At 34.8% G+C, this 24,649-nt stretch overlaps 1 protein-coding gene across 1 annotated transcript in view; it reads left to right on the top strand.

Annotated features, from left to right (window-relative positions):
* MRC1 (mannose receptor C-type 1) overlaps nt 1-24,649 on the top strand; it is a 94,710-nt gene that overhangs the window by 25,925 nt on the left and 44,136 nt on the right. Inside the window, exons 5-9 of the mRNA XM_026015900.2 lie at nt 3,316-3,429; nt 6,300-6,446; nt 9,503-9,688; nt 18,496-18,653; nt 20,449-20,559. Coding sequence (XP_025871685.2) covers nt 3,316-3,429; nt 6,300-6,446; nt 9,503-9,688; nt 18,496-18,653; nt 20,449-20,559 — 716 coding nt within the window. The remainder of the gene's footprint in view (nt 1-3,315; nt 3,430-6,299; nt 6,447-9,502; nt 9,689-18,495; nt 18,654-20,448; nt 20,560-24,649) is intronic.

Below are 24,649 nucleotides of genomic sequence, written 5' to 3'. Positions count from 1 at the left end.
AGATGAAAGGGAAGGATAACGTTGGATGTGAATGCATCTTCTGTTATAACTAGGTTCAAAAATAGGTGCATAACCATTTCAGACAATGCACATGCAGAAAAATAAAGCATTAAAAAGTTCAGTGTGTGGAATCGATACTTTGTATAGTAATGCTAAAAACAACAACAACAACAAAAACAACCCTAGGTCTCTCTATGATATTACAAAAGCACATTAGAGAAAGAAATTTGTGGACAATGCTCATCTGCTTTAAGTGGTGATGATATATTTAACACAAAATTTGAATTTTGTTTCTAATCACAGGTTTTGCCAACCCTGATTCAAGATAGAGTACTAATACTGATAACAATAGCAGCTTACATTTATTGGGTACATATTTTATGTTAGGCCCTGGTTTAAGAAGTATTTACTAATTTAATACTTTAAAACAAGCCTAGAAGTACACAGAGCAGACTCAGGCTATCAGAGGATAGATAATTCCTATAAGAAGCTATCTTCTTTTCTCATTTTGCCAAACACAGTAATTTAAGCCATCTCAGACAAAATCTACTTTAATTCTTCCTATGGTCCATGAATTACTTATAGTTTTAAAAGCTTAGAAATGCTTATTTTCTTAATAACAATTAAAAAATACCAGAGTATTTGATTTGGAATAAATAGCTATATTTAACATTTGTGAAATGCTACTTTCAGCATCATTTTCTGTAGTATACCCCTCTGTAAGTATAGAGATAATTATTTTCCAGGTTACTACAACTTTAAATAATTTATGGAAAAAAATCATTCAGTGCCCAATAGTATTTAACAGAGTAATTACTAACATAAAATGTAGTGTCGGTATGACGTTGATCCCAGAATAACATTTCTAATGCACAGACCAGTAAGCAAGTATTTCCTCTTGACACAAATTACCTATTACATAAATGAGGGAGGACAGAACTTTTAAGTTGATTTCTTTCATTTATCCAAAAGTGACCTAAGTAATAAAATAGTACTCAAAATAGTTTAAATAACTATATGTAAAAAATAATTAACAAACTAAAAAGAAACCATTGATAAGATGAATAATTATGAAATTGATTTAATATGAATGAATTTTTATCACATTATTATTTTTTCAGATGATTGTAATCATACTTGATGATGCTCATCCCAGAGATTTAAGGCTAAAGAAATATCAAGAATTGTCCTTTTGATAATCTCGTCTCCTTGGTAGTTTACAATAAACATTTCTATTTTTTGGTAAAATTCCAACTTTGGAGAACCAAAAGCTGCATCTTTGCAGGTGATAGGAATGAGTTCTGGCATGTGCTATTGTTTGGAGAGGAAGGGCATGTATCGGAAATATCTGTCTAGTTCACTGTTGTTTATTTAAGGTGCTCTAATGTTTAAAGTTATCTAGAAAAGGTATTAGTAGTAACTCACAGGCAAGATTAATTTAAGCAGGAATTGAAGCCACTGGAGAAACCACAGTGAACCCTGGGTTCCAATCCTGATCTGCTAATCTCCTTCACTTTAAAAATTCCTTAATCTCTCTGTCTTTGGTTTCTTTTTCTGTAAAATGAAGAGATTGAACTAGATACCTCCCAAGGTACTTAAAGTACCTGCCTGTAAGAGCTGTGCTAACTCAAACATTTTTTCTTGAACATTTGATAAAAATGAGTGATTCTGAATTCATTTTCACCCATTTTTACATTCCAGTATTTGATTTCATCCCATTGTTATTTTATCACTTTATTTTAAAAAATCACACAGTAGAGTTTATTTTACTTCCTGAAAAGTAAAGAGTCAAGTTTACTTTTCAGTAATTCCTGCATTGAATTCAGTTCAGTTTATTAAGCAATCAGCCTACCTAATCAATATCAACCTAATCATATCTTCAAGTGGATATTTGGACTGCCCTTTGCTAGTGCCTCTCTGCCAGATGCTGAATAATCTGAGTGCAACATGAGGTCACATTATCTCTAAAACCATTGTCTTCACTTTTATGGAAGTGGATGCAATAAATGTGAGATCTGATTATTTGGCACTGAGTCACTTTGACCCCTATTCACTTGAATTGGTGACTTGAATGTGTGCATGCATACATGAGTTGATGAAAAATTGGGGAAAATGTTAATGACTTTGAGGTAGCTCAGTTGGAGAACTAGAGTGTTTGCACTTTGGTGTCACGAGACACCTAGCATAGCTAGTGAGGATTAAATGAACATAGGCAGTGCTCTGAATAGAATAAGTGCTAATTCTTGCCATTGACAAGAATACCAACTTAAGTTTAGTACTTTATTAAAGACAGAGGATAGTTTATTTTTTATGAACTCTTTGTAATCAACTAAAAAGAATGTGAAGAGAACAGAGAATCTGTGTGGTTTTTAGAAAGTATAAATAGTAACAAATGAGAGTGTTTAACACCAGAGGGCTGAGGTGCGTGTGGCTTGTTTTTTAAGTCTACATCAGCACCCGCCAACCTCACACAGTTTGGAACATTGTAATTACAATTTATGAAGTGCCTAAACAAAATGTTGTTCATGTTAGCCAAAGATTTTTGCTTAGACTTTAAGCAAAATATTAATGAGAGAAAAATGGATCTTAAAAGATGCCATAAAATAAAATTCTTTTTTTTTTTTTTATAAAATAAAATTCTTAGGATAAGTTCTAGAATGTAAGGTTAGGTAATAATTTGTGGGCATGATAGATCAAAATGTTTAGTAAACATTTTTATGATAGAATATTTTGAATTTTATTCATAATAAATGTTATTTGTACACTTGGGGCACCTGGATGGCTCAGTCAGTTAAGCATCTGACTCTTGATTTTGGCTCAGGTCGTTATCTAAGGGTCGTGAGATCCAGCCCCACATTCGTATTCTGGCTCTGCGCTGGACATGGAGTCTCCTCATCCCTCTCTGCTCTTCCCCCTGCTCCCCCCCGCCTCAAATAAATAAGTAAAATCTTAAAAAACTTATTTGTACTCAAAAGTGAAGTAAGAATGTTATTATTTGATGATAGTGTTATCCAAATTAAAAAAGCACACTCATACCATTCTATAGGAGTATTAAGACAATAGAGTTGAAGCCTGGTCAGATCTGGGTTAGAAGCTTACCAAGAATCTTACTAAGAATCTTACTTAGGCTCTCACCTCTGTTTATCAGCCGGTGGAGGTAGTAGTTGTACTTACCTCAAGAGAATGCAAGGAGAAATGTTGGGCATGGTGTTTTAATCATTTCTCTCAAATACATTTTGATTCAAGTACTTAATTCTGAATGTGATTCCATTGTCTTTTCCAAATGTCAGTTTTGTTTTTGCTTTTCTTGTATAGGATTAACTAGTTCCTTGACCTCAGGACTCTGGATTGGACTTAACAGCCTGAGTTTCAACAGTGGGTGGCAGTGGAGTGGTGGCAGTCCATTCCGATATTTGAACTGGCTACCAGGTAGGGTTCAGCTTGCCTGGGAATAAATTCATCTAAATTTAATTTATCTGGATACCATGGGGATCTTCATCATCTCACATGTAGAGCTCAAAGAAAAGAATTGGGAAACTTTACTGAATATAGTCCATTTCTCATGTTGCTTTGAAATCTGCCAACTAGATTTATAAAACCATAAAGTTTTTATGGCTCCTGGGATATGGATTTGTCTGGAAGGATTATGACACAAATCAATATAGGACACTGTTAAAGTGTATATATATTCTCTGAGTATTCTTCATTGGCTAGGTATTATATTCAAAATCAAATTTTCTAACTTTACAATGTTCCAGTTGAAAGTGCTTATATATAAAATGTATACTTATGAGATATATATATACTATATAATGCTATATTATATATTCAAAGATTTTATATGTATTTATTTATATTTACACACACATATTTGAGTGTGGATTATTTGGGGCTGGAAAATTTCTCATTATCTTGAGCCCTGAGATATTTGTGGTATTTGCTCTGATTATCATTATTATAATGATATTAACTTCATTGTTTCCTGTTGTTAATCTAATAGAGCTGCATTAAAATAATATTTCAGACAGATGATAATATTCCAAGGTAATATAATAATTCATTACCAGTTTTGTTGGCAATTTGTGGTTTAATTATAAAGAAATGCTGTTGGGGGATGACCAAGACTTCAACAGCTGTCAAATTTTTTGGAGGACAGAAAATGCTGTGAACTAATTATGTCTACATTTTCATAACATACAGGTAACAGAACATAAAGGAGGCTAAATAATAAATGTGTTTTACATACATGGCAATCATTCAGAGAAAATAAAAAAGACCAATGATGACAAAAAAAACTTTTATCTTATTCACAAATGCCAACCATTAGTAGCTGCTTGAGGTGCTCTATCGAGTGTGATTCAGAACTCTCCACCCATACCCGTGCACTAATTAATGTTGGTTTATTAGCAAAGAGTACAATAATTAATGATTACTGAATGCCATGGATGTGGGAAAGGATGAGTCGCATTTTCATTTACTAGTTCTGCTATGAGAAAATAATGATACAGTGTTCCTTCATATGGTCAGACTGCTTTCTTAAAAGCCACTGAATGGTTTTTGCATTTGGCTTAGGAAATTAAATTCTTCTGTATTACTGATTTATGGTATTTAGAGAAAATGAAAACTTGAAAGAAAGAAAGAAAAGAAGGAAGAAGGATATTCAGAATAGATGCTAAAACACAAGAGGGAAATTTTAGAGGATACATTTTGGTTTAAATTGACTGGCTTTTACTATGAAATTCCACTTCCAGTGCATTCCTTCAGTGCATATTTACAGGGCTGTCCTAGAATTGGCTTTGCTTTCCTTTGCAATATGGGAACTAAACATTACTGCAAGGGAATATAAAATGTCCTTTTTGTGGTTGAGGATTTGATTTGCCTGCCTACTCAGATTAAATTGGAGAATGCCAATTAGGCTCAATCAGATCTTTAGATAATAATGATTTTTTTTTTAAATAAAGATTTTGTTTATTCATGAGAGATACACAGAGAGAGGCAGAGACATAGGCAGGGGGAGAAGCAGGCTCCCGGCTTTGTGCTGGACTGGATCCCAGGACCCTGGGATCACTACCTGAGCCAAAGGCAGATACTCAACCACTGAGCCACCCAGGTGCCCCAATCTTTTTTTCTTTTTTTAAGGAACTAGAGTATATTCTTTGCTGCTTATTATTGCACCTTAGGCAAGTCACTTTATTGTGCAATTTTGGAATAATTATTGTAATATTTAACCACTTGCATTCCAAGAGTTCAGTGAGAAAATTGAGAGGTTAACTTCAGTGAAAGTAAGGAATGAAATTGGAATATGGTTGAGAAAGGAAAAGAAAAATTCTCTCTTTATTAAACCAAATTCCTGAGAAGTAGTAGCTGCAAGGTTAAATCCCTTCTGAAATAATGAGAGTTTCTTCAAACTAAAACCAGAAATCTTTTGGAATAGTAGAAGCTGTCATTGCATGAATTATTTGATCAAGCATTCAATTGAGTACTTACCAAGTAATAATGTATCTATTGAAATACATTCACAGTTTAAGTGAGGATATTTTACACAAATGATGTAGAAGTGTGAATTCAAATATATAACTGTGGTAGCCATTGAAAGACAACTGATTGATATGTTAAAGTCCTCATCACTAACAATGTCTTTCTTTGTGTGCTCTTCCACAACTTTCAAAAAATTTTGACAAAAGCTTTATGGAACCGGTGAGATGATTCAGTAGGCTGGGTAGAAAATCTTGAGGAAGAGTCTTAGTTTGGGGGTGTATCTTATCAGCATTTCCCATGTCAGTTGCTCCTCAAACTCCCTTTCCCTTGTCTTTCTCCTCTTTGCTGTCTTTCTCTTGTTGGAGAAAGATTCCCACTTTCAGAAATTCTCTAGTTTGCTCCTCACAGTTAGCATTACTTAGCTTTTTGGTAGGTATTTACAGTGTTCAATATGACTGGTTTGGAACATCATGTGTTTTGCATTTTGTTAGATATCTCTTGGTTATACATCACGAAACCCAACATGAAGATTGTTCAAGATTATATGGTCTAGCTTTATTGTTGATATTGTGAAAAAAGTTGTTTTCAAAGAAGTAAATTTGTATAATCAACATTTTAAACGTTGGAATGATCCAATGACAAGAAAAGAAATAGACACCCAACATGTCTTTTCTCTGCAATCAGTAAAGATTTCTTGGTGAATGTGAAGCCAGTGACAGAATGGGATCCATTAAATACTAAGGATGAAGCCGTGCCATTGTTGGGGCTATCTGCTTGTAATACCTATGATAATCCACTTTGATTTTTCCTTTTCCCCAAAGGAAGTCCATCAGCAGAACCTGGAAAAAGCTGTGTGTCCCTAAATCCTGGGAAAAATGCTAAATGGGAAAATCTGGAATGTGTTCAGAGACTAGGCTATATTTGTAAAAAGGGCAACACAACTTTGAATTCTTTTGTGATTCCCTCAGGTAAGTGATCTATTTGATCTGAAGTGTATAAAATATTTTATTTTAAAGAAGAAAATTATAGTCTAGCCATAACTGTGTGAAATGACAGATTTTGTTGATAATTTATGGAGTAAACTTAATGATATCCCTACGGAATTTCTTTTTGTTGGTTACTAGTAACCACCTAGTGTGCTATGGTGCTCAGGCATGTACAAAGCCTTTGAAAGAACATAAATAAAGAATAAGAATAAGGATAAATAAGAATTTAAGAATAAATAAGAATTTATCCTCATAGGAGCTCTGTGAGCTAGGCATTATTATTCACACATTCTAGACGAGGAAGAAGATATTCAGAGGATCTATAAAACTTGCACATGTGACAAAACTGGAATCCAAGCTAGGGAATAGATATATGCAAGGGACTTTTTAAAATTATATTCTTGCTATTTAAGGATCCATCTGGCTCTAGTGCTGTAAGTTTAGTATCTTCAATGGCAGTCTTCACAGAAATGAGATAAAACATCCAAAAAGTACTCAATGAATTTTATATATAGGCTAGACTCTGGGGAAAGAATTCAATTATGCTCCCTCTTATAATTTTGAGAAGAATTAAGTTACACAAGAATGCACCTTTTTTTCTTCAAACTGGCAAAAAGCAAGCAACCTAAACTTTTTTCACTATCGGCTGTTTTTGCAGAAATTCTCTAGTTGTATGTATGTATGTATGTATTCTGCTTGAGAAATCTGACACTGTGGCATTCTTGGCTTTTCTCTTTGACTTTTTCCATGCCTGGGAAGTCAAAAGGTACAAAAATGATAGGAAGCAATAGTATTTTCCTTCCACCTCTAACATTCAGTTCTCCTCCCAGGTAAACTGTTTCTGGGTATTTATCCTTATGTAGTTATTGTATAAATATATAAACAAATATGTCTATAATAATTTTTGTCTGTTTTAGTATGCAAATGGAAGCATACTCTATGTATATTCTTCACTTTTTTTCAGATAAAAATTTTGGACATCTTTCCATACAGTACACAAATAGCCTCTTGGTATACTTTTATGGCTGCATGATAGCCATTACAGAGAGAGACCATGTATACTTTTTGACCAGTCACCTAACTGACCTTCAGTTTACTTCCAATTTTTTTATTATTGGAAACATTCCTATCATGAATAACTTTATACACATGTCATTTCATGCGAGTGATCATTCCTAGAAGTGGAGTTGCCAGACCAAAGAGTAGGTGCCTTTGCAAATTTAATAGATACAGATATGGTCAAGATGTCCACTGGGTACAGATGAGGGTCCTGGTTCTTGGGTTCAGTGATATTTCCAGAGACACCATGATGATTATAAGCACATGTGCAGGAGGCCTTCAGTACTTCATCTCCTCTATTCCTCCCATAGGAGAAATAGTATCATTCTTTCTCCTTGGAAAAGCTCATACAATTCTCCTTTGGAAGATTTGGAATTGCCACTTAGGGGAAGAGAAAAATGGTTGTTTTACAGCTTCCCTGGTATGGGAAGTAGAATTCTAGAACTTGGCCTTGATACTTAACCCCCAGTTTTGTGTTCCTCATCCGTAAAGGGAAATATTAATACCTGTTTTTCCCCCTCTGAGAATTTATCATAGCTGCTAGCAAATTTAAAACTATGTATGGAACTCTTGTTTGTGGCTTACATTGTATCTCTAATAGACAGTGTTGCTCTACAGGAACAAGTGATGTTTTGTGTCTGTCCCATGGAATGCCATTTCATTGATTGTTTTAAACATTTTTAAAGGTCATCTGCACATTTTGAAGTCCTCAGCATTAGCTGACATTATTTTTAGCTTCCTAGGTAGCAAAGTCAAAATATCCCACCAGAGGGCTCCAGAGCTATACTAACTTACTTACTTACTTACTTACTTACTTACTTACTTTTATTTATTTATTTATTTATTTATTTATTTATTTATTTATTTATTTATTTTGTAACGTGGCAATGTTGAACATCTAAATTGTATTGAGGGGCCAGAATTTTTACGTATATGCATTTTTTCTATGACAATAACAGAGCGTTTGGTCATCATGATTGACTGTTTACTTATATGACTGTGTAAACACAATCCTGTAACTTGAAGTACGGCAGACAATCCTGGTCTCTCGGGATAATGGCTTTACAAGATTCATTAAATGAATAGCAAACATTTACTGTATTGAGCATTTACTAAGGCAGCACATTTGAGAACATTCACTACCAAACAAATGTATAAATTAACATTCATTTGGTAATATAGTCCCTTTTTAAGCAAGGTCTATTGAGAAATTGCAGTTTGAAATAGTATCTGTGAAGAGAACTGATGAGCTGCTATATATCAAATATATTTTCTCAACCGACATTCATTACACCTGCCATGTACCAGGCCCCATGCCAATTCTGGGACATACAAGGATGGATAACTTGAGTTTCTGTCTTCAAACATCTTTCCTTTCCATTTCCCCAGCTCTTTACGATTATAGTTCATTTTGCAATGTGAAATCAAGATTTATGAAATTTGACAATAACTCTTAGTAGCAATAATTAGGATGTTGGCCATTGTTACTCTTGATTTAAATAATAATTGTGTGATATTTGTCATCTATAGTGACATTATCTCAAGTGTTTTCTAGTTCAGAAGAACACAGTGAAGATGAATAGCTTCGTATTAATATTGTTATTGACATTATTGAAATGTTTTTACATACTTTAGTTCATGTGCTATGACTTGCCCAAGATCACACAACTTGTGGCACATTCAGGTTTGGCCTGAAAGACTTCTGAATCTAAAGCTCTGTGGTCACTACAGTATCATATGCCATCTCATTGAAACAAGCCAGAGCCAGTGGGTCAGTGTAGAGGCACCAGTGGCTGGCTTATGCTCTTGTGGTTTCTGTGGCTCATTGGCGGCCCCTCTGTCTCCACCTAGTTATCATTTGTGAGTATGTGTGCCAAAAAGGAAAAGTAAACATTACCTTTAAATGCTTAGAAAATTTTGTTATACTTTTAAAAACATCTTCCCTTTTAAATGTTTTCCAAACTCTTTTTTTTCTCTAGAAAGTGATGTGCCTACTAACTGTCCAAGTCAGTGGTGGCCATATGCAGGTCACTGCTATAAGATTGATAGAAAAGAGAAGAAAATTCAAAGAGATGCCTTGACTGCATGTCGGAAGGAAGGTGGTGATCTAGCCAGTGTCCACAGCATCGAGGAATTTGACTTTATCATTTCCCAGCTCGGATATGGTGAGAAACTTTATAGCAGTAATATGCTTGGCTCTCCCCCACTCTCCACCCATCTCTTAGAAAATTTAATCATAAATGTTAAATTTAATTTAATAATTGAAGATTAATAGTGAGATTATTTGATAAATATAATAAATATTAATCATGCATAGTAGAAATTGTTTAGAAATTTAAAGAATTTTTTTAAAAGGTTTTATTTATTTGAGAGAGAGAGAGAGAGAAAGAGAGTGCATGAGTAGAGGCAGGGGAAGAGGGAGAGAGAACCCCAAACAGCCTCCATGCTGAACAGGGAGCCCAACTGGGGGCTTGATTCCAGGACCCAAGATCTGATCTCAAATCAAGAGTTGGACACCCAACTTACTGTGCCACTCAGGCACCCAAAATTTTAAAAACTTTTATCAAGGAGATAATTTGACTTCTTTTTCTTTTAATACACAATCAACTGACATATAGTTTTTAAAATATTATTTTTTTCTATATAATCTGCATGCAGAACAGTCTACCTTAAATTTGTCATTAATATTTCATTTATTGGAAGTACTGGTGTGTATGTATTTTCTTTTTTGACACCCATAGTTTCTCTCACCAGAAATATCTCTAAATGAGCCATATTGTACTGTGGATTTTATTTTCTTTATTGTCCTAGCTAGTACTGCTACAGTGTTGAGCAGTGAAAGAAACAGGATATTTTATTGGGGTGGTTAGGTGGTGGCCTAAACTTAAAGAAAGGTATGCCTCAATTTTAGGTATGTAATTTAAAGATTATACAGAGAATGTACTAAACAAAATACTGGAAGGTTTTCAAAAATTGATTCTATCAGAAAACAAAGAAAAATGAACTGGTAACACTTATCCCAAAGAGGAGGCAAGAGAGGAGGAACCGAATGCTAACTGGCACTTGGGTACCTGCTGGTTCAGTGATGCTCATTTTGTGCTTCCCCCTCGAGCCTGCTGACTAGCGACAGCTGTTCATTTCCAGCCAGCAAAACAAGAGGAAATGGATGGTGGCAATGGTGGGGGAGGCTTCCTGACACTTATTGCCTGAAAATTGATAGGAGTCAGGGGGAATGCAGGAGGGGTTTTTCAGCAGTTGACAAAAGATGGGAATTAGCAGAGTAGTCACAGAGAGCCTTTGCAAAGACCCCAAAACACCAGGGCTCCTAGCACCTGTGCCAAACGGAATTCTTTCCCCTCTGTCTACTTGACTCCATTTAATAGGCCCTGATAATAGCCTGCTGCAGCCTGTAAACAACTTCTTCATATTCTCTAATTACACATTCTGGAGAATTCAGACTAGAAGATAATAATGTAATCAAGACTGATATGTCTGAATAATATCATAGCATCCAGGTCATGATACTTACAGCAGGTAATAAAGTTTGCAAATGAATCTGGAAAACAGATTAGTTAAGATGCCACAGACCCAAAGTGCAAATCTTTCTCTACTTTATATAACATGATATAGTAAAAGAAGCAGCTTATGTTTATTACTGTAGTTATGTAGGGAAGTTGACTGACAAAGGTTGCTTTCATTTATTTATTTTTTTATTGAAGTATAGCTGACATACATTTTATTAGTTTCAGATATCTAACATAATGATGCCACATTTGTATTCATTCCAAAGTGATCACCACAATAAACCTATTTACCAATTTTGACTGTGGTCACCATGCTGTGAATTACATCTCCATAACTTTTTAATTTTATAGTTGGAAGTTTGTATCTTTTTGTAAAAAAAAGATTTTATTTATTTATTTGAGAGAAGGAGAGAGTATGAGTGAGAGGAGGGGGAGAGGGACAAGCCGGCTCCTTGCTGAGTGGGGGAGCCTAACACAGGGCTCGATCCCTGGACCTTGAGCTCATGACCTGGTCCTTAACTGACTGAGCCACCCAGGTGTTCCTGAAATTTGTACTTCTAGACCCTCTCACCCATCTTCCCCCAACAACCTCCCACCATGACGTCTGGCCACCATAAATCCAGTCTCTGTATCTATGAGTTTGTTTTATTTTATTCATTTGTTTTGCTTTTTTAGATTTCACATATAAGTGAGATCAAAGGATATTTGTCTCTGATTTCATTTAGTATAATGCCCTCAAGCTCCATCCATCCATGTTGTTGTAAATGGAAAGATTTTAATCTTTTTTATGGTTTTGTAGTATTCCAGTGTGTGTGTGTGTGTGTGTGTGTGTGTGTGTGTGTACACAATGGAATATATATATGAAATGTATTCTTCATTTATTCATCCATTGACAGACACTTAGGCTATTTCTATATCTTGGCTATTGTGCATAATGCTGCAAGGAATATTGGAGGTGCATGTGTCTTTTTGAGTTAGTGTTTTCTTTGGATAAATACCCAGAAGCGGAATCACTGTATCATATGGTAGACCTATTTTTAACTTGTTGAGGAACCTCAACATTGTTTTCTATAGTGGCTGCACCGATTTATACTCCTACCACAGCCCACAAAGTTTCCCTTTTCTCTACATTATTGTCGACACTTGTTATTTCTTGTCCTTTTGATAATAGTCATCCTGACACATGTTGGGTAATATCTCATTATGGTTTTAATTTACACTTCCCTGATGGCTGGTGGTTTTGAGCATCTTTTCATGTGTCTGTTTGCCATCTCTATATACTGTTTGAAAAAATGTCAATTCACATTATCTATTTTTAAATCAGATTTTTTTGTTATTGAACTGTATGAATTCTTTATATAGTTTAGATATAAACCCTTAATGAACATTTGGTCTGCAAATATCTTCTTCCATTCAGTAGATTGCCTTTTCATTTTGTTGATGCTTTCCTATGCTGAGCAGAAGCTTTTTAGTTTGATGTAGTCCCATTTGACTTATTTTTACTTTTGTTGCCATTGTCTTTTGACTCAGAGCCAAAAAAATACTGCCAAAAGCAATGTTAAGGAGCTTACTGTTTATGTTTTTTTTTCTAGAAGTTTTATGGTTTCTGGGTTTATATTTAAGTCTTTATTTTGAATGAATTTGTGTTTATGGTGTAAGATAGTGGTCCTCTTTCACTCTTTTGTAAGTGGCTTCCAGTTTTCCTAACATAATTTACTGAAGAGACTGTCCTTTCCTCAAAGTATATTCTTACCATCTTTGTTGTAAATTAATTGACCATATATACATTGGTTTATTTCCAGGCTCATTATTCTGTTCCATTGATGTGTGTCTGCTTTTATGCTGAAACCATGCTGTTTTGATTACTTTGGCTTTGTAATATTGTTTGAAATCTAGGAGTGTGATACCTCTACATCTGTTCTTTTTCAAGATTGCTTTTGCTCTTTGGGATCTTTTGTGGTCCCATACAAATTTTAGGTTCATTATATTTCTGTGAAAAACGCCATTGATATTTTGATAGGGATTGCGTTGAATCTATATGTTACTTTGGGTAATAGGGACTTTTTTTATAATATTAATTCTCCAATCCATGAACATGGACTATCTTTATATTTATTTGTTTCTTCCTCAGTTTCGTTCATCAAGTTTTATAATTTTCAGTGTACAAGGCTTTTACCTTTTTGTTTAAATTATTCCTAGGTATTTTATTCTTTTTGATGCAATTGGAAATGGAATTATTTTCTTAGTTTCTCTTTCTTATAGTTCATTGTTAGTATATTAAAAGGCAACAAAGTTTTATGTATTAATTTTGTATCCTGCAATTTTATTGAATTTGTTTATTAATTTTAACAATTTTTTGGTGGAGTCTTTAGAGTTGTCTATGAAATCATGTCAGCTGCAAATAGTGATAATTTTACTTCTTCCTTTCTAATTTAGATACCTTTTATTTCTTATTCCTGCCTAATTGCTCTGGCTAGACTTCCAATATAATGTTGAGTAAAACTGGGGAAAATGGGCATCCTTTTCTTTTTCTTTTTTTAAATAAAGATTTTATTTATTTATGAGAGACACAGAGAAAGAGACAGAGACATATAGGCAGAGGGAGAAACTAAAAAGGCAACAAAAAGACCAATGAAACTAAGAATTAGTTTTTTGAAAAGATAAACAAAACTGGCAAACCTTTAGTTAGATTCAATCAGATAAAAAGAAAATGCAAATAAATAAAAATAGAAATGAAAGAGGAAAAATTACAGGCTCCCATGGGGAACCTGATTAAGGACTTGATCCCAGGACTCCAGGATCATGACCTGAGCCAAAGGCAGATGCTCAACCACTGAGGCTCCCAGATGCCCCTCTTTTTCTTGTTTTAAAGGAAAAGCCTTCAGTTTTTTATTATTGAGTACCTTAGTTGTGGGCACACCATATATGGTGTTATTATGTTAAGGTACATTCTATTTCCAATTGATTGAGAGATTTTATCATAAATAAATATTGATTTTTCAGTTGCTTTTTCTGCCTCTATTGATATTATTTCAAAATTAAATTAAAAATTTTTTTAGAGAGCAAGCATGAGTGGAGGGAGAGGCAGAAGGAAAGGGAGACAATCTTAGGCAGGTTCCACATCCAGCATGGAGCCCAATAGCTCAAAACACTGAGCCAAAGTCAATAGTTTAATGCTTAACTAATTGAGCCACCCAGATGCCTCAAGATGATAATATGATTTTCATTTTGTTAATGATGGTGTATTACATTGACTGACTTGCAGATACTGAACCATCCTCACATGCCTGAAATAAATCCCATTTGATCGTGGTATTTGATCCTTTTAAGGCATTGTTGATTTCTGTTTGCTAACATTTTGTTGAGGATTTTTGCTTCTGTGTTCATCAGGGATTCTTTTTTTTTTTTTTTTTTTTTTTTTTTGTGATGCCTTTGATTTTGGTATCAAGGTAATACAGGTCTCATAAAATAAGTTTGAGAGTTTTCTTTCCTATTCAATTTTTTGGAAGAGTTGAGAAAAATAAGTTTTAAGTCTTCTTTGAATGTTTGGTAGAATTCACTGGTGAAGCCATCTGATCTTGGACTTCAGTTTGCTGTTTTTTTTTTTTCTTTTGATTACTGATTCAGTCTTTTTACTAGTAATTGGTCTGTTCAGATTTTCTATTTTCTGTTTCTTCATGTCCAGTCTTGGAAGATTGTATATATCTAGGAATTATCCACTTCTTCTGAGTTGTCTAATTTGTAGGAATATAATTACTCACAGTAGTCTCTTATGATACTTTGTATTTCTTTGGTATCAGTTGTAATTTTTCCTCTTTCATTTCTATTTTTATTTATTTACACCTTTCTTTTTATCTGATTGAATCTAACTAAAAGTTTGTCAGTTTTGTTTATCTTTTCAAAGAACTAACTCTTAGTTTCATTGGTCTTTTTGTTGCCTTTTTAGTTTCTCACTTATTTTTGTTCTGATCTTTATTATTTCCTTCCTTCTACTAACTTTGGGCTTCATTTTTTTCTTCTTTTTCTAGTTCCTTTAGGTGTAGAGTTAGATCATTTATTTGAGATTTTTCTTTTTTCTTGAGGTAGGAACTTTGTATTGCTGTGAACTTCCCTCTTAGAATGTTTTTGCTGTATCCCATAGATTTTGATATGTTTATTTACATTTCATTTGTCTAAAGGTATTTTTTGATTTCTCCTTTAATCTTTTTACTACCTTATTGATTTTTCAGCAGCATTTTTTTTTAAATCTCAATTTATTCCTGATTTTTTCTTGTATCCTTTTTGTAGTTGATTTCTAGTTTTATACCATTGTGGTTGAAAAAATGCTTGATATGATTTCAGTATTCTTAAATTTATTGAGACTTATTTTGTGGCCTCACATGTGACCTATCTTTGAGCAGATTCCTTGTGTACTTGAGAAGACTATATATTCAGCTGTTTGGGAATGGAATATTCTGTATATGTAAATTATTTATTTCCATTTCTTTAAGTTTTTTCTGGAGTTTCATTTAAAAAAAAACTTGGAACATATTCCTCTGTTTCTACAATTTGTCTAACTCTCTGTTGGATTCTGTGTGTCAGGAATCAGCTACCTCTCTGTCTTAAAGTGGTGGCCCTGTGTGGGTGATGATCCTTACCATCTAACTTTGCTTTAATCATTAGCTGTTTCTTGAATTGTCTCTCCAATATTTCAGACTTGCGGGGCCCAGAGACAGTCCCCCCACTCTGGCTACCAAAGCCTAGGACTCAAGGGGCATCCTTTGTGTGGGCTGTGCATTGAAGGGATGTAGGGAGGTAAAGTGCTGCTTGCTGTTTTTGGGAGGGGGCTGTAGTAGTGGAAGGAGGTGTGGGGCCCTCACCTACTGCCTCTGGCAGGGCTACAGCATCAGTGTGATAGAATGGCATTACCTGATTAGATTGATAGTGCAAAAATAGCACCTATTAAGTCCCCACACTAGCAAAGTAGAGGAAGAATGTAAGAATGGTGCCTTTCTGCACTGTTTTCTCTGGAGAGATTTCAACAGACTTTTGCCTCCCCTCCCCCCGGCAATTTTTAAGATTAGCAAATGAATCTCCTTTGAATATGGTCTAGGAACTGCTGCTTTTGCCTTGGGCTTTGGGTTGAGTGCCACTGCATGTGAGACCTCTGTTCTGACAACCCTATGGTTCTCTTGGATTTGAGCCCCACTGGTTTTCAAAACCAGATGTTTTGGGGTCTCATTTCTAGTACACATCCTGAGAGTTGGGGTGCCTGATGTGAGACACAAATTCCTTGCTCCTTAGGAAGGAGTTCCATATTTGTGAGACCCCTCCTGATGGTGGGTCACTACACCCTTGTGGGTTTTTGGCAGGACTAAGTCTCTGCTTCTCCTAGCCATCTCAACATGGCCTTTTTACCTTTTGTTGTAGAATAGTGGTTCAGCTAGCTGTCAGGTTCCTTTCAGAGGAATTGTTCCATAGGTAGCTATAGATTTGTTGTATCCATTGGAGGAGTTGAGTTCAGGATCTTCATATGCTGCTGTTTGGAGCTGCCTCTGGCAAAGGTTGTTCTACAATTCAGATTAGGAATTAATACATTTTCACTGGGAAATCTTCCCTTCTTTATTGTTGATAGGCTGATTTATTTAAAACAGTAACAATAATATAGATAAAAACAAATAAAAGTAAAGGTAAACAAAATTATTGTTTCTAAATCAAAAGCCTAGAAAACTCTTTAAGTAGTTGAGACAATATCTCTTTGTAAAAAATATCTTTATATTAATTGTGGAAACACAATGGAGAAATTGACACTTGCCCACATAAGTTATGACTACATCAACTAAGACAGCTTCCCTAACTGATTCATAACAATTTGTCTAACAACTTTTTAAACTTGTGTATTGTGTATTTTTATAGAATCTAGATTGTGCTTAGGAATTATAAAAACTAGAGGGAGGTGCACAATTTAGTGAGAAAAAATGTTTATAGAGAGTTTACATTTTTATTAGTCTTCAACCTAAATCCTGGAAGGGCACATGAGGTCATTTTGAAGCTTATATTTTCTGCCCAAAAGATCATGATCTGCCAAATTAAGTGAAAGGAAAAGGGGATCATCCTGGCGATGTCATTCATGCTTCATGGCACTGGAAACATCTGCTGGGGCTGGCAATGGGCCAATTATGGACTTCTCCAAAAGCAAAGTTGAGTGACAACTTTTAGGAGGAAGAGATGAAACCATTTAGGGAAATTCCTATATGGTATGGCATTTTTCTCATTTTCTACTGCAACATCATCTTTATAATCCTTTGGCAAGTAATTTTATTTTTACCATGTAAAGAACATAAGTCAGACATTCATAATGACATTTCCAATAGTACAAACTAAATAGACCTTGTCTATTCTTTCTTTTTTTGAATTTGCAAATATATATGTTTCTAGCCATGAAAGCTTAGGCCTTAAATTTTATCCCATTTTAGTTAAAACATTTAGAATTTTTAGAATTTTAACTACAGATAAGATCATCAATGTTCTTCATAGAATAAAACAAAATGGTCACATCTTATATCTGTACCTGGTTGTTTTTGTTTTAACCTTTGCTTGTTGTTTGAACTTTTTCTGGTATTTTATAGTGAAAATGACTTCATATTCATTTATATTTATAGACTAATAAATAAGTCCCAAATGTCAGGAGAGACAGTTCAACCCCTCAGTTTATATATCTTCTCACTCCTATTATAGATATTGAGCTTTAATGGGAACACCCAATATGTTCTCCAAAATAGCATAGTAATAAAATAGAAGTATTTTTTTTTTACAGATTTTATTTATTTATTCATGAGAGATATACACACAGAGAGAGGCAGAGACATAGGCAGAGGGAGAAGCAAGTTCCATGCAGGGAGCCCGACGTGGAACTTGATCCCGGGACTCCAGGATCATGCCCTGGGCCGAAGGCAGGCGCCAAACTGCTGAGCCACACAGGCATCCCTAGAAGTGGTTTTTAATAGTACTTTAAAACATTCATGAGTTTAATAACAGTCAAATAGATTAATATATAAGGAAGTTATCATATATCCAACACTGAGAGTGCAGTAGATATGGAAAGTTATTTATAACCAAAAAAGTAACTTCACAAAATAGGGAATAATGATGGATCAACTTCAGCTTCATTTTAGCAACTGCCATGAGATATAAGTTATACTCACACAATAAAAGAATAAAGTTCCATTCATAATATAAAGAATACATTGTGTAAACTAATATTGACAACATAAAATGTAGTAGGCAACTCAGATTAACACTCAAGAGGATGCTCTTTTATCTGTTATAATATTAAGGGAATATTATATTCTATTATATTAGAATATTATTATCTGTTAATAAAACAGGGGCCTTCCTTTCCTGATAACCTCCTGATTTTTGGAAAGAAAACATGTGTATGTTACTTTTCTGTTTTTCTTCCTGTTTAGAGCCAAATGATGAGTTATGGATCGGCTTAAATGACATCAAGATTCAAATGTATTTTGAGTGGAGTGATGGGACCCCTGTAACATTTACTAAATGGCTTCGTGGGGAACCAAGCCATGAAAACAACAGGCAGGAAGATTGTGTCGTCATGAAAGGCAAGGTAGGGCAACTGTATTTGCTGATACCTAGCAAAAGCCTGAAGGTATTTTCCCTCCTGCCTCACTCACTCATATAATCATTTAGATTGTTTCTAGTCTAGGTGATCTATCTACATTTCAGTTATTTAGCAAGGTCAAATTTTTAAGGGGACAAAAAAGCAAGAGACAGAAACATTCAGTTCAAGGGTGAAATTAACCAATAACCCATATTCATATTGTTCCTGTGCTGGGTTCTAAATGGCAATATATAGAGCTTGACTGGTCAAATGAGAGCTTGGTTCTATTTCTGACTGATTGCTCTGAGTAGATGTACTTAAGTCTATTCTACCTACCACAGTCTGCAGTCTGTACTTGGAGAGCTACATTTGTTCTTTTAGGTTACATGGAGATGTCAAATATGAGAAGATTGCTTCCATGTCCTTAAATACGACTTTAGTGACTAAAGAATATCATCAAATTATCTTTTGCTAATGGATGATGAACATGGTGGCTAAGAGGCTGGGTTTTGATGCATGGCTTATTTTTCTCATTTATAAGATAGGCATAATAATTGTACCCAACTTAATGATGGGCAAAGGATTAAATGGGTTGATGCATAGAACAAGCACAGTGACTGGCCCAAACCTACTGTTCAGTAAGTATTAGAGGCTATTTCATCATTGGGGTGGTTTTCATTGTGATTAATTGAAAGCTAAAGAAAAGAGTAGGCGTTAACTATTGAAAGGATAGGAAGAAGTGGGTCCTAGGAAGAGGAAACCAGAAAGCATCATTGTAAGGAACTGAAGAATAGTATGGCTGAAAGCAAGGAGTAAGACGCAGGGTGGGTAGGAATACTAGTGAGTGTTGACACTGAACAAATATGCCTTAGCTCAGGAGTGGCAAGACCGATTTTTCAATTTAAAAATAATTACTCTGGCTGAAAGTTGAGTACCAAACGGCAGCAGGTTGCAACTGAGTGAGGAATAAGGAATCAGAGGCAGACAATACAGAAAACATTTCCAAAGTGGTTAATAGTTATGTGAAGCAGAGGAGAAGCCATTGTGATGTGAAGTCTCTAAGGTAGGGAGAGAAGTTGGAGTCTGAAGCAAAGTGGGAGGCGGAGCTTTAGATTCAGGAGGATACCCATTAAAATGAATCAGAAGGGATCCCTGGGTGGCGCAGTGGTTTGGCGCTTGCCTTTGGCCCAGGGCGCGATCCTGGAGACCCGGGATCGAATCCCACATCAGGCTCCCGGTGCATGGAGCCTGTTTCTCCCTCTGCCTATGTCTCTGCCTCTCTCTGTCTCTCTGTGACTATCATAAATAAATAAAAATTTAAAAAAAAATTAAAAAAAATAAAAATAAAATGAATCAGAAAAAGGAGGAGATATGCATGTTTTCAGATGTGTTTTGAAGTTTGACGCATTTGGAAGGGAGTTTTTCTGGATGGCTTTCCAGGTTCTCGGTTCACTTGAAAGCAGCTGATAGAAGAGGCTGTGTATAGACCTTCTTTTGACACCATAACTTAAGAGCCTACAATCTTTTCTTAGTTTCTCTTTAGATCCCTCTACTCTACAGTGGCATGGACAGCCAAAATAGAAAAACACATTGGGGCTGCAATCTCTTTTCACATCTTTGCAGCCAGAATCAAATTTGCTATTCACTTATTAAATGTGAATTTACCTTTCCTTTCAGAGATACCATTTTTCTCTTAAGAACCTTTTTATTTATTTTTTTTCCTGAGGCCTGATTGTAAGGAAACAGCCTCAGAGCCAAACAACTGATAATCATTCATTGTTTTTCTCTTTGCTTTCTGCAGGATGGGTACTGGGCAGATCGAGCCTGCGAGAGGCCTCTTGACTACATCTGTAAGATGAAATCTCAAACCCAGCCCACAGGAACAGTGAAAGCAGAAACAGGCTGCCAGAAAGTGAGTATAGAACATGCACAATAACTTCAGAGTAGAAAATATTATGTGATGCCTTGGCTTTATTTTTTGGCTGTGAAAGTGCTTTATTATTGTCTAGGTAGCCATGTGTTCTAACTGTTTAACCATCCAATGGGTTATCATTAGTGTTTGGTATCATTGTTCTCCCCAAAAGCATCTTTGGGTGTCTTCTACAGGTAATACAGGTGCATGTGGTCAGTAGCAGCTTAAAGAACATCATGGCAATTCTCCTGCCCCAAATGGGGGAATGAGAACAGAAAATAAAACCATACTTCTATGGAGCCTGGTGAGGGCAATGAGACTATAGTGAGTTATAGTCATGGAAGAAGGGTCATTGAGGCATTGGTAGTCAGTGATCCTATGGCTTGTAGAAACATTTCCCATAGATAACTGGAAGTTTTGGATAACAAACTGTCCTGTGATTTTCTCCATTTATAATATTTCTGAGGGTGCTGCTTCTGATAGGGATTCTTCCCGTAGATCCCTGCAGTGGGAAGCAGGGGATCAGATTAGCTGGTAGTAGCCAGTTATAAAGCCATGCCAAGTTATTGGCATGCTTTGTCCCCACTTGTCCCCACTTGTATGTCAGCTAATACTACCTCCCTGCAGCTCTTATAATTCTTTGAGGTTGAAGTAAATGATCTCTGTGAAACAATTTCTAAAAGCATCCAGAAACTACAAAATACAGGGTGTATGGTTATCATTTTCCTGTTTAACTGCTGAGTTGCTTGTCTTCCCCTTTTTTACCTTTCTCACTTCTCTTGGATAAAAATAAAGTAGAAACTAATTTTCTTTCCAAGCATGTCATGTTGTGATCAGATCATCTTATAAACAAACACCAGAAGGCTGAGAGTTCATGAAACATAATTTAGAACTGTCCAAATAAATCATAAAGAAACATTGAGCAGACACAGAAAATCAGAGCTAGTTCACGATATCTCTGTGATAATCAAAATCCCCCCTTTAATTATTATGCTCTGGGAATTCAGCCCAGGGAAGCCATGACTTTCTTAGAATGACAGAAGCAAGGCTAGAACTCTGGTCTCCCAACCCTATGTCTCTACACTGAGATTACTGGTTTCACTACCAGTGTACTTATATATTCTTTGTCTAATCATAGGGATGGATATACAGGAGTGTGTATATTGTTGTAATTTTCTATAAATAATAAAAAATCCTTAGATGTTATTACTTCTGTACAATGGATCAAAGTCTGTATACATGTAATAGTTTCTATGTATAATAAGTTATATGTATAGTCTAGTAATTGTCATATCTACAATGTCTGATAAAATCCAATTTAATCATTAAGGTGGTAATAAGAAAAATAAAATATCTACAACTGTTTGTTGAATACAGTTAATTTTCTTAAAGGATAAATATTATGTTCCTAGTTAGAAGAGGAAAGTGAAGCTCAGAGACATTAAATAATTTGACCAGATTAAAAATACCTGTAATAGGTGGCTTCCTTAGAGAGCTGAGAAGACTGGAACAACAACAATAACAGCAAAAAATCCACTCACTAGCAAAGGAAGATAACAAGATTTTTTAAAATTTATTTATTTTCTAATCTGTGCCTGGGCACTTCGTGGTGTGGGGATCTTTGTGAGAATTCAAAGCCGCAGATGTGTTCTACAGATCTGGGATTCAGTTTTCAATTCATTGCTACCTTTGTGAGGTCCTGAGTCTCTGATATTTCAGGATATCTGACAGATACAAATGCTAAGCCACTTTATGCAGACGTTCCCTCTGCCAGGCTGACAAGGAATCTTACAGATGAGTATGAAATCTGAAATTATATCAGGAACTTTAAATGGTGGGATTAATGGATGTGACATACAGAAATTAGAGATGAACTTGGAACCGTGGACCAATCAACCAAACTTTCTTGTCTAGTGCTTTCATTATGATTCACTTCCAAATATTTTTGATTTCCATTAAGATTTCTTTGATCCTTGAATTATTTAGAAGTGTTTATGTGTGTGTTGATATTGGTGGCACTTTGGTGGTAGGGATGGGAATTTTGGTTTTTAGTTTCTAAATAGTTAGAAACTGTTGATTTTAATTTCACTGCATTGTGATCATATAAAGGTTTGGTTATTACTTGTTGAGACTTTATGATCTAATTCATAGTTTTTGTACATATTCAGTGTATTTGAACAGGATGATCTTTGATTGTTGGCTTCAGGGGTCTATAGATATGGACTAGATAAAAAGTTAATTTATATTATTCAGATGTTCTATATTCCTAATATTTTGTCTGTTCGACAAAATATTCTCCTTGCAATTCTGTCAGTTTTTGTTTTATATACTTTAGTCTGTGTTATATCTTCCTGATACATCCATCCTTTAATTATGCAATTACTTTCCTTATTTATAATGCTTTTTTAACTGTAAAATCAAATTTAAATAATATTAATATGCCCACAGAAGCTATCTTTTGCTTGGTATTTTCTTAGAATCTCTTTTTTCCAACTAGTTCTTTTTAATCATTCTATGTCATGGAATGGCTCTTGTAAATATGTATCTGCATTTTAATTTTTTAAAATCTAATTGGAGGAACTCTGGCTTTTTCCGGGCAAACATGAGTTTAGATTTTTTTTTTTTTTTTTTGGATACTCATGTATTTGTTTCTAGCATCTTATTTTGTGCTTTATTTTGTTTACCATTCTGTTTTCTTTCCTTTCTGGTGTGTGCTTTCTTACATTCCACTGGTTCTATGGAATGTTTTTATCACATTTTCCTTCTCTACACGTATGGGAATCATATTCCACTTCTAATTTTTTTTAATGGTTGACCTTCTGTTTTTAACACACATTTCTGACTTGAAGTTAAGCAGCATCTCTCTCAGCTTCCTGAACAAAATGAAGTTTATTATTCCACGTAAACATAAAAAAATTTTTTTTAACTTGGAATTAATGTTACACTCCCAAGGAACTGTAAAAGAGAGTACAGAAAATTCCCCTGTGCCATCTACTCTGCTCCCTCCAGTGAGAACCCCTTATGTAATTAGAGTACAGGATCACAGCTAGGTAACTGACATGGATTCAATATGTTAACTAAACTATACATCTTGTTAATTTCCCATTCTTTAACCTCCCACCTGCAATTAGTTATCTTTGCTATTCCTACAAGCATTTAGACCTGGATTCACTAAGGCATCTATTGGTTTCTTTGCTCAGTGTAGACTTTTAGTCCACTTCCTCCTGATTTAAACTCCTTCTTGCCAAAGTAAATATTTTAATGATTTTTTTTCACCAGTGATATGGGAGTAGAAAACTCTCTGTCTTTATCTGAAAATGTTTTGATCCCTCTTCATCTTACATAATAACTTAGGTAGGTTCTTTTAAAATGCTAGGTTGACAGTAGTTTTCAGAGAGTTCTGTGTATACATCGTTTCATTTTCTCCTGGCCTTTATTTTTGCCATTGGAATTCCTGTTATTTGACTAATTCTTCTTTTTTTAAAAGTGGGGACTCTGTATCTTCTCTCTGATTTTAAGATCTCCTCATCGTCTTTGTCATTCTGCAGGCTTTTAGTACAATATGTTGAAATTTGGATTTATTTTCTTCTGTTTGGTACTCCATGTGTCTTTTGTCTCTTTCTTTTAATTCTTGAAAATCATCAGTCATTAATTTTATACAGTGATTCTGAAACTTTTCTTAGGTTGATTTTGAAACTTCTCATTGTATTATTTTGTTTTCTCTTCATGCTTTTAAAATCTCTTTTCATTTGTTCATCTCTCTGATGCATTCATTTGATTGACTAAGCCACATTTTCTATATTTAATCTGGTCATTGTGTTTCTAACTTTATATTTTTTCTTTTCTAGAAATTCTATTTTTTGTGTGTTCAGATCCTTTTGTTCTTTTTTCATAGCATTTTGATCTTTCATTATTGGTTCTGCTTCTTTTGCCTTCTTTTGTTAAATCATTAGAAACATGCTTATTTTTATATTCTTTCCAAATTGTTTTATTATGTTACATTGCTGACTTTCCCTTAAAATGAGCCTCACATGGTTGATAATTTCAACTGTGATTAGTCCCCATCTCATCTCCACCCTACACCTCAAAT

This window comes from Vulpes vulpes, chromosome 2 (assembly GCF_048418805.1).
Source record: "Vulpes vulpes isolate BD-2025 chromosome 2, VulVul3, whole genome shotgun sequence".
NCBI classification, from domain to species: domain Eukaryota; kingdom Metazoa; phylum Chordata; class Mammalia; order Carnivora; family Canidae; genus Vulpes; species Vulpes vulpes.
The sequence above is the reverse complement of the archived record's forward strand: the minus strand, read 5'-3'. Positions and strand labels throughout refer to the sequence as shown.